At 41.6% G+C, this 11,600-nt stretch overlaps 1 protein-coding gene across 1 annotated transcript; it reads right to left on the bottom strand.

The window, feature by feature from the left end:
* LOC120027527 (SNARE-associated protein Snapin-like) lies at positions 1-11,566 on the bottom strand. The gene is made up of 4 exons (XM_038972496.1): positions 11,420-11,566; positions 5,024-5,070; positions 4,466-4,584; positions 1-899 (listed from the first exon to the last, which is right to left on the bottom strand). The coding sequence occupies exons 1-4, from the start codon at positions 11,536-11,538 to the stop codon at positions 792-794; spliced, it is 393 nt and encodes a 130-aa protein (XP_038828424.1). The 5' UTR covers positions 11,539-11,566; the 3' UTR covers positions 1-791.
* Positions 11,567-11,600: the final 34 nt, after the last annotated feature.

The raw sequence follows: 11,600 nt of genomic DNA, 5'->3' as shown, positions 1-11,600 counted from the left end.
TCGCTTTCAAATGATTTTTATTTTTATTTGCAATTCTAATTTTAGCTTGCACACTCTTAACATTGTATCAAGTTGTGTCCGTTTCTGAAGCAAAGCATTCCTGTTTCTAATTGCTTTTGGCTTATTGTAAATTAGTAATTTATGACTATACAAAATATGTACACGTTGATACATTAGCACAAAGCAGAGGTGAGGTCGGCGTTTCAGCAGGTAAAATGAGCATAGCCTTAGTCTGTGAGAATGTAGGCTTGGGGAACATACCGTATGCCGGGACATTTTGAAATACAGATGGTATGATTTTCAATACCGTCTGCTATGCCACTGCTTATAAATATAAGTTAACCATCTATGATGTGCCAAATAAATTATCACCATCTCAGGGCTCCAGCAAAGACAATTAATCCCTACTGGATCAAGATCCCTGCTATTTAATGTTTTGTACTACAGCAAACTGTGAGTAGCCTTTTTGAGATGGTTATCTGTCCTTGCAATTAATTTATGTTAGCTTGCGCTTGTTAGCATTCGCTATGGGAATTCACTAGTAATTTGTTATCATTTGTTGGGACCCCAACACCCCATATATATATATACACACTTTTTACATTTGAAAATAAATAGCGCCCCTTGTGCACACTGACGGTAATCCTGTATACCCCGGTATGGTACAGGAACGGTATGAAAATCTGGATACCGCCCAACCTCAGTGGAAAGTTGAATGTGAAAACTTTATTAAGTCCAGGAGGAAGGCAGACAAGTTGTGTTGTTTTCCAGGCTGAGGAGTGGGGCTGTGGTCATGGTTTACTAGGCGACCGAGGAGTGAACGCTCCAGAAGTCTCCAGCATGGTCTTTCGACGCGCCGTCTCCTTGGCGACGTTGTGATTGAGCCGTCGCAGCCGTTCCTAGTGAGGGAGAAAGAGTGAGTGAAATTTAAGTGAGCATTGAATGTTGAAAGTCAGTAGCTTGAAATAATATACCACCTGAGCAGTGGCGACCCGTCATTCAGGGCCTGAACCCCACATTTTTAGCTAAAATAAAATAAAACATGTTTTGGGCTTGCCTGTTTTGCATGTTATTTTGGCATTAATACGTGTCACATATCAATTTGCAAACAATGTAAAAAAAATATATAAGTTAGTTAATAAAGCCGCATACAAACATGGTCTCTTCTGTTTTCTTGAGTAAGGCAGCTCCAAAATGCAGGCGTTTCAGCCTAGCTCAGTGCTTTCTGTGGTGGTGGGGCAAGCCAGCAGAAAATTCTAGCCCTTTGGTGCTGCCATAGAGTTACATTAGAAGTGCCCATCCAAGAAGGCTCAAGGTCATTGGCCACAGATAAAATGACGTCAAGTCACATATCTACAGTAGCTTTGATTGGACTGTCAAAATCATACTTTCAAAATCTTAGCTAGCAGTCATCATGAATCAAGTCGACAATCTACTGGCAAATCCTTGTCATATGAAGAGAAACAATGAAGAGAAATTATAGATAAAACATATCGCTGCTCATCGGCCATTGGACATAAACATTACACAACAAGTTGGAAATCGCAAATTAAATGTGTGGTTTGGAAGGAATCAGTGACAGTGACTGTGTGGTCCCAAATTTGGGATTAAGGGGCTCTTTTCCAAGTTAAAAATGATTAACATTCAACATTGTCCATACTGTCAATGAAGCATGATTTGTGTCGCGCTCAAAACAACTGTTAACTCGGAACTGCGAAAACTTGACTTCAGTGAGTTCAAAACAACTGGGAAGTCGGGAATAAATGAGCTCTGACTGGAAAAATACGTTTTGAACTGTCATCCAACTAGGAATTGTAAATCCGGCCTCTTTCTAGAGCTACGGCCTGAAGATCAATGACATCATCATGATTCAACCTTGTTTCCCCCCCCTGAGTTCCCAGTTGTTTTGAAAGCACCATAAATCCATAGAATACCCGACTTTGATGACAAAATTTGCCCACAAAGAACCGCTCACCACCTTCCTGTTCAAGTGAGCACAGCACAACACAACAAGGTGAGTCCAAAAATGTATTGTACGCTGCTGCATGAATGATGTAATATGCCAGGGAGATATGTATACTGTAGCTAAGAAAGTAATACTAAGTGTATGTTGTGTAGTAAGATATTAGTAGCACATGTGCCTCACCCTAATAATTTGGTATATTTACCCCTCTTAACTTTGCCTACTGTTCTGAATTGGTGGTACACATGTAGCCAGCCTATAACCTGTTTTAGAGAAATGTAATCATTGAATATTGTAAGAGCTTTCATTGTCTGCTTATATGCCCCCTTTATTTATCCTACGGTTCTGACTTGGTGTACAGTGAGAACACTGTAAGAACGGCCCATGTTCTGAATTCTGTCGCTGTACATTTCAAAAGTGCTAAACAAATAGTTATATTGACTACGTCCGTCCTAGCTAACTCGTTAATATCTTAATCAAAATCACGGATTACCTTTAATCCGCTTGTCGTCCCCTTATGTCATAGTTTGTACATCTCAATTGTCATTAGAAACCACATTTGTTTAACTTCTTATGGCTGAAGGGGCAGTATTGAGTAGCTTGGATGAAAGGTGCCCATATCAAACGGCCTGCTCCTCAGTCATAGTTGCTAATATTTGCATATTATTAGTAGTATTGGATAGAAAACACTCTAAAGTTTCTAAAACTGTTTGAATTATGTCTGTGAGATTAACAGAACTCATATTGGCAGGCAAAATCCTGAGTTGAAATCAAAACAGGAAGTCAGAAATCTGAGCTTGTATGTATTCACCAGAGTCCCTAAAGAAATCCCCTTGAGCTATGAATGATTGTGCACTGCCTAGGGGTTCCACTAGATGTCAACCATCAATAGAAATTATAATGAGACTTCTATGATGTTGTGGGAGAGAATGATAGCAGAATCAGTCAGGTGTCCATCAAGCAGCCATTTTCTGATCATGCTTTTTCCTCGTGGAAGTCACTTGCGTTCCATGGCTCACGGAGACAAGAAGGAATACTCCGGTTGGAACTTTATTGAAGCTATATGTTAAACATCCTAATGATTGATTGTGTACTTAGTTTGAAATGTTTCTTCGACCGGTAATATCACTTTTTGAAGTTTTTGTCCGATATAATGCTGACCAGAATTAGCGTTTGGATATGTAAACCAGACGCGTTAACAAAAGAAGGTATTTGGACATAAATAACGGATTTTTTCGAACAAAACAAACATTTATTGTGGACCTGGGATTCCTGGTGTGCTTTCTGATGTAGATCATCAAAGGTAAGGGAATATTTATCATGTATTTTCGTGTTTATGTTGACGCCATCTTTGCAGCTGTGGTATTTTACTTTTGAGCGCCGTCTCAGATTATAGCGTGCGTTTCTTTTTCCGTAAAGTTTTTTTGAAATCTGACACAGCGGTTGCATTAAGGAGAGGTATATCTATAATTCCATGTGTATAACTTGTATTATCATCTATATTTATGATGAGTATTTCGTTGAAACGATGTGGCTATGCAAAGTCACTTGATGTTTTTGCAACTAGTGAATCTAGTCGCCTCAATGTAAACTCCGATTTTTTGATATAAATATGAATTTAATCAAGCAAAACATGCATGTATTGTGTAACATGAAGTCATCTGATGAAAATAATCGAAGGTTAGTGATTAATTTTTATCTCTATTCTGTTTTTTGTGAAGCTACCTTTAGCTGGAGAAAATGGCTGTGATTATTGTGGTTTTGTGGTGACCTAACATAATCGTTTGTAGTGCTTTCGCTGAAAAGCCTATTTGAAATCGGACACTTTGGTGGGATTAACAACAAGATTACCTTTAAAATGATATAAGACACATGAATGTCTGAGGAATTTTAATTATGAGATTTCTGTTTTTTGAATTTGGCGCCCTGCACTTCGACTGGCTGTTGTCATATCGGTCCCGTTACCGGGACTTCAGCCATAAGAAGTTTTAAGCAAGTCAGCCATATCAGTTATGTAAATGAGGCTGAATGAACTGTTTTGCTGCCAGATAAGTCTCCGCTGAAAGCCAGGAGTAGCAGTGGTAATGTGTTGGGACTGCTGTTGGGACATCTTTATGTAGGTTTGTGGGCACCATTTGTCACCGTTATAGATCAATTAATGTATTGTTTAGTGGCTTTGCTGGCATGCATCCCACTTTTATTTTTTCCCCCCCGCCAAGATTTACATGATAAAATCGCCACTGCACCCGAGTAGCTAGCAGAGATGCATGAATGCAAAATGCACAGACAAAGCAGAATCGCCATGCCCATTGGAATTGAACAAATACACATTTCATCCACATATTTAATGTATAGATAGACACATGGGATGAACACAAACAATGAATTGGACACAGTGACACAAATTGTGTTAGGTAAAATGACAGGAGTAAAAGAAGGCCCACAAAACAGCACAGGCAAATAAGAAAGAAAGCATCCAAACTCTTGCTTTGAGCCACTGACCTGAGCATTCTGTAGTATGTTGTTGACCAGCACCACCCTGCGTCTCGCATTCAGCAGCTTTTTCACATAGGGGTCCAGGTCTAGCACCACCTTCTGGTGCTCATTTATCCTGCACAGCTCTAAAAATGAAGGGATGAGCTGAGGATGACTGACAGGATGGTTTGGCTGACCATAAAGAAAATTGATAAAAGACAGCCGCCATTTTGGTAAGGTATTCAGGTCTCATTCATACCTTCAACTGTAGGATTGATTCTGTATATAATTAAAATAAAATAAAATTATGATCTCATGAAAATCACAGGTTCTGAATAAAGGATATACCTCTTTCAATTGAATTACCCCCAGGCAGCACATGAGCTTGTAGAAGCCTTACACGAGCGTCAAAATCTGTGGTTGTACTGGTCACATCACAGCAGCATCTGCCTGTCTCACACAGTGGTTTTCATGGGCTTGGCTATGGGCTTTCTTTCACAGGGTCAAGTGCATTAACCTGGCACCACTCCACTTCCCTGTTCCCCCAGGAAGGCATAATAAGCATGTAAAAGTAAATCATTTTACCTGTGGCTAGATTGTCTATGTGTTCTCGTAGTTCCACCTGGCTTTCCCTATAACAAGAAAACACAATAGCATTATTCATAGAGAAAAATAGTAAAGTAACAATCATTGCTACAACAACAGACAGAGTGGTTACAGCAGACTACATTGACATCTGTAGCATAGGCCTACTTGGGCTACAGCAAGTAACAAAGTAATGAGGAAAGGAGACATTCAGAATGTCCCTCCCTAAAAACACACCTCTTCAATACAAGTGACTTTTCGTTGCAGGTTAGGAGAGCATTTTCTCTAACCCTAACCCTTTTCCTAACCTAATTCTCCTTACCTGCTACGTAAGTTCTCTTAACTTGCTAAGAAAAAGTTGTAGCTGAGCCACCAACACAGAGAATAGTGAGGCACTGGACACAGGAGGCCGACTCAATGCTGCAGGACTGTTTTTGAGTATACTGATTGGAATATGTTCAAAGATGAATCACCCAAGACTCATCCATCAACGTTAAGGAATATACATTGTCAGTCACAGGCTTCATTAGGAAATGTGTTGATGATGTTGTATCCACAACAACAATCCGGACATACCCCAACCAAAATCCCTGGATGAACGGAGATATCCGTACCATGCTGAGAGCCCGTACTGCAGCATTCAATGCCAGCAGAACGAACCCCAATGACTCGATGGCGTACAACATGCACCGGGCAAGCAGGTACGAGCTCCACAAATCCATTAGGGAAGCAAAAAGACAACACAGACTCAAACTTGAATTTATGTCCGACAACTCAGACTCGCAACGCATGTGGGAAGGATTATATACTATTACGGACTAGAAAGGCAAATCCAGCTGTGTAGTGCCCACCTAAACCTCCCTCCCAGACGAGCTTAACACATTCTATACTCGCTTTGAGGCAGACAATACCGAGCCATTCAGGAAGACTCTCACTGCTTCGGAGGACCAGGTGCTTTTGCTCTCCGAGAAAACTCTGAAGAGTGAAAACTCACAAAGCCGCCGGTCCAAATGGCATCCCCGGCCGCTTCCTCAGAGTGTGTGCTGAAAAGCTGGTGGGAGTCTTCTCGGACATCTTCAACCTCTTCCTCTCCCAGGTTGTATTCCCCACCTGCTTCAAGGAGACCACCATCATCCCAGTGCCCAAGAAAAACAAGGCGACATGACTATCGCCCTGTCGCACTCACCCCGGTCGTCATGAAGTGCTTCAAGGGGCTGATCATGGCCACATCAAGGCCAGCATGCCACGCACACTGGACCCACTCCAATTTGCCTACCGCTCCAACAGATCCACGGAAGATGCCATTTCCATTGCTATTCACACAGCTGTAACACATCTGGACAAGAGGAACAGCTATGTGAGAATGCCGTTCAGTGACTACAGTTCAGCATTCAACACTATTGTTCCCTCCAAGCTCGACACAAAGCTCAGAGCCCTGGGTCTGGACACCACCCTCTGCAACTGGATCCTGGACTTCCTGACGGACAGACCACAGGCTGTGAGGATTGGTAACAACACCTCCACACTGACTCTTAAAGTCAGCCTATAGGGAGGAGGTAAGTGAACTGGCATTCTGGTGCCAGGACAACAACCACTCCCTCAACGTCAGCAAAACAAAGGATTTCATTGTTGACTTCAGGAAGCAGAGGAGGGAACATGCCCCAATCCACAAGAACGGGACTGCAGTACAGAGAGTCAGCAGTTTTAAGTTCTTCTGCATCCACATCACCGAGGACTTGACATGGACCAACAACACCACCACTCTTGTCAAGAGGGCGCAACAGCGTCTCTACTTCCTAAGGCGGCTAAAGAAATTCGGCATGCCATCCCGGAATCTCTCCAAATACTATCAGTGCACCCTCGAGAGCGTCCTGACCGGTTGTATCATGGCCTGGTACAGGAATTGCTCCATCCACGACCGCAAAGCCCTCCAGCGGGTGGTGAAGACAGCCCAGTACATCACTGGGACCATGCTCCCACCCATCCAGGACATTTACTCAAAACTGTGCCTGAGGAAGGCCTGCAGCATCGTCAAGGACCCCACACACCCCAGCCACGAGCTGTTCACTCCCATACCGTCAGGCGGACGGTGTCGGAACATGAGGTCTGATACCAAAAGGCTCAGAGACAGTTCCTATCTACAAGCCATTAGACTGCTGAACACTTGAACTGGACTGACCACCTGCTCTGATTCTCTGCACCTTAGCACACATGCACTCTATCACGCACACAGCCACACAACACAAATGTTACAACCAGACTCTTATTATAATTGCTAAATACTGTACAATTTCAACACTTGTCCCCAAATTCCCCCGTACCCAAATATTGGAATTTAAATTGTGCCTTCCTTTATTATACACATGCTCAAATATTTTTCTATTCTACTGAGCCGTTTCCTTTATGTTTGCATTCTTATATTTTATCATTTCTTATTGTTGTTGCATTTCGAGAAGGAACCTGCAAGTAATTGGAATTGTAACCCCCTTTAAAGACTGGATTTAATTTATTATGTGTGGCAATAGTCATGTCTGCGTTCTGGAACTGCCTGCGTCCCCGTACAGAACTGTCCATGTAAGGTGTGGCATGAAGTAGATTGGGCGGGTACGCGGGAGTAGGACTGAGGTGATCTTGGGGAACAACAACGGATTTCGCTAGTGTTGAGACACCGAAGTTTATTGTTCAATTAGCTTTTTGTTTAATAGTTAGGGTCAGTATGAGTGTAGCCAGTTCCTTTTCAATCACTATTATTGTTTAATTTTGTGGTTCACCGGATTGGTCATCATCCTCGAGGGACAGTCGAACGACATGCTGGCTAGCCAAGCTAGTCGGTAAAGCTACCTAAGCAGCTAGCTACTCTACCAGCAGGATCCTATTGATCCTACCACTACATCATCACCGGCTTCCTGCAGTTGTTGTGCAAGTTCTCTCTCGGCACCGATGGAGCTCCCCAGTTGTTTTTTCACCTGTTAAATCCTGTGGAGGGCCTGGCCCTCTCGTTGACGGATGCCAGTTACCTACGCTCCCTCTGTCCGGTTCCCCTCTCTTCACTGGATGGATGGTAACTTGAAATGTTTAACCCCTCTGTGTCCAAGGACAAGGGCCAAACTTATTAATATTATTTTCAGGGCACCCCAAGGTTTTTATTGTTTATAAAACTTTTTTTTTTAACTTTACCATCTACCAGCTTTTAGGTATATATTCTGGTACTAGTTTCAAACTAGCTTCAGCATACTAGGGTTCTAGGTTTGGAAAGTAACTTTAGCTACAGTATATTTTCCCCCGGGTTTCAGCTGTTTACAGGGTTTGATCCATATTTTTTAAAGCCCATGTGGCTCACTTTGTGAGTTCAACTCCCACGGGGGACCAGTATGAAAATGTATGCACTCCCTACTCTAAGTCGCTCTGAATAAGACTGTCTGCTAAATGACTAAGATGTAAATATATATATTTGTAAAATTGCAATACAGTTGATTTTTTTATGAATCTTATTCAAATAATTTTCTAATTTTGAGGTTTTAATATTATACCAGTTTACAATTTCTCTCAGGGTTTTATTAGGTCCAGTATTATTCTGTGGTCCTCCGTGGCTCATTGTTCTTTGTGATAATTGCTATGTCTTGATTTTTTTTACATTCTAATTTATTTTTGACCATTATCTTTAGTTTGAATAAATTCTACTAATGTGGAGGAAAAAGGTTAGTGTTTGTCACTGTGTGGGTGTATCACGTAGTTTCCTAATAAGCTAATTCTAACCTTTCATGTCTTATTGCTTATTAGGTGGAGGCACAGCATTATTCTATACATGGTACATATACAGTCTCATGGTATATCTTACCCCTGTATCATTCATGGGCATACTGACTCATGGTAATACACAGTGTCCTGTAGGCCTACAAGGTTTTTCTTTATTTTTACTATTTTCTACATTGTAGAATAACGAATCATGTATGTTCTCTATAGTTATGTACTTAAATGTATCAATTCACCAATTCGGCACATTTGGGCGGACTTGCTTCACTGGATCTGACACTTTGCACATACATTGCTACCACCTAGTGGCCAAAATCCAAATTGTGCCTAAACTGAAATATTATATTATGGCCTTTCTCTTGCATTTCAAAGATGATAAAAAATTAAACAAATGTATTTTTGTATCTTTTACCAGATCTAATGTCTTATTCTCCGACATTAATTTCACATTTCCACAAACTTCAAAGTGTTTCCTTTCAAATGGTATCAAGAATATGCATATCCTTACTTCAGGCATTTTTTTAGGCGAACATTGAAAAAAGGGTCAGATCCTTTAAAACATGAAGGTCAGTCAATGAGGAAAATTAAGAACGTTTCTTCAATTGCAGTCACAAAAACTATGAAGCACTATGATGAAATTGACTCTCATGAGGACCACCACAGGAAAGGAAGACCCAAAGTTACTTCTGCTCTAGGAGATAAATTCATTCGAGTTACCAGCCTCAGAAATTGCAGCCCAATTAAATGCTTCAGAGTTCATGTAACAGACACATCTCAACATCAACTGTTCAGATGAGATTGTGTGAATCAAGCCTTCATGGTCAAATTGCTGCAAAGAAACAACTACTAAATTACACTAATAAGAAGAAGACTTGCTTGGGCCAAGAAACACGAGCAATGGACATTAGACCAGTGGAAATCTGTCCTTCGGTCTGATGAGTCCAAATTTGAGCTTTTTGGTTCCAACCGCTGTGTCTTTGTGAGACACGGAGTAAGTGAACGGATGATCTCTGCATGTGTGGTTCCCACCGTGAAGCATGGAGGAGGAGGTGTGATGGTGCTTTGCTGGTGACACGGTCTCGTTTATTTAGAATTCAAGGCACACTTAACTAGCATGGCTACCACAGCATTCTGCAGTGATACCCCATCCCATCTGGTTTGCGCTTAGTGGGACTATCATTTGTTTTCAACAGGACAATGACCCAACACCCCTCCAGGCTGTGTAAGGGCCATTTGACCAAGAAGGAGAGTGATGGAGTGCTGCATCAGATGACCTGGCTCCACAATCACCCTACCTCAACCCAATTGAGTTGGTTTGGGATGAGTTGGAGCACAGGGTGAGGGGAAAGCAGCCAACAGGTGCTCAGCATATGTGGGAACTCCTTCAAGACAGTTGGAAAAGCATTCCAGGTGAAGTTGGTTGAGATAATGCCAAGCGTGTGCAAAACTGTCATCAAGGCAAAGGGTGGCTACTTTGAAGAATCTAAAATATATTTTGATTTGTTTAACACTTCTTTGGTTAATACATGATTCCATACATGTTATTTCATAGTTTTGATCTCTTCACTATTACAATGTAGAAAATAGTAAAACATTTTAAAAACTCTGGAATGAGTAGGTGTTTCCAAACTTACTGGTACTTAAATATATGCCCACCCTGATATAACCCAGGTATTCTCTCTCTATCAGTACGTGCTTAGTTAGTCATAACAAAGCTGCCTGAAGAAAGAGGGGTCACATAAGCATTTTGTTGGCTGGTGTGTACCATGTGCATCCCGTACATACAACTAATAAAACTTGAAACTATATCGAAGCGGCATGTTTTTTAGGTAATCTCTGTCCCTGATAACTAACGCTGCATTCACGTGCTAGTCGGAACTAGGAAACTCTGACTTGCTAACTGGTTGTAGTTATAGAGCTTACTAGCTTGTAGTCCTAAAACCCAGAATGAGTTACCTCTGGTTCGTTCAACCATCACTATGGGAAAAATAATGGGGAAATAATAGGGTTTTGGAATAATGCATTTTGTTCTATGAGGTAAGTCAGTTAGCATGACCTTTATGAATGATGAAGCCTTTGTGCTTAATGTGCTTTTTTTATTACAAATTCTCAAAAATGTGGCGTTAGCTGTTGAAGATTATCATATAACAAAAACGTATAAAATCTCCTAAGCAGTTTTAGCACGTTCCTTATTTTTGGCGTTTATCCAAAATCGCCATTAATTTTCTCCATAGGCATTGTCCAACACACCATGGCGGAGTTAATGCCTACAAAAAGACGACATTATTATTTCTCTACACCTGCTGCGTTCAACCTTTACCTAGTAGGACATTTCCGAGTTCCTAGTTCCGACTGGCATATGAACGCGACATTACTAGGGACGAGAAAGGGCTGCATCGCGGGACTGTCATGACGATGGGGTTAGCTTATTTCCTTGTTCACAACAACTGGGAACCCGGGCCTTTCTAGAACACGGACTTTTAAACCTAAACATCACCCACGTCATGATTTGACCATGTTTTTTGGTGTTCCCAGTTGTCTTGAACGCATCATATTTGATAGCAAGCTAGCTAGCTGTGAATGGAGCGGTATCTAGCGAGCACATTTGAAGTCGAAGCACATATCGTGCTACTAGCTACCCACCTCACTGAGTGTACATGAAGATCAAGCTGCTGGACAGCTGGTTTTAAGAGGTCAAGCAGTCCTTCTGCAATTGCATCTTTCCCGGACGGTGTCTCCACTACAGCTAGAGCGGCAGCCATTTCTCTTCCGGAAATAGTGACAACAACAAACGTAAACCACTCCAGGAAGTAACTATGTGACG

Source organism: Salvelinus namaycush, chromosome 32 (genome assembly GCF_016432855.1).
Source record: "Salvelinus namaycush isolate Seneca chromosome 32, SaNama_1.0, whole genome shotgun sequence".
Classification (NCBI taxonomy): Eukaryota; Metazoa; Chordata; class Actinopteri; order Salmoniformes; family Salmonidae; genus Salvelinus; species Salvelinus namaycush.
This window is presented reverse-complemented; position numbering and strand designations above follow the sequence as displayed.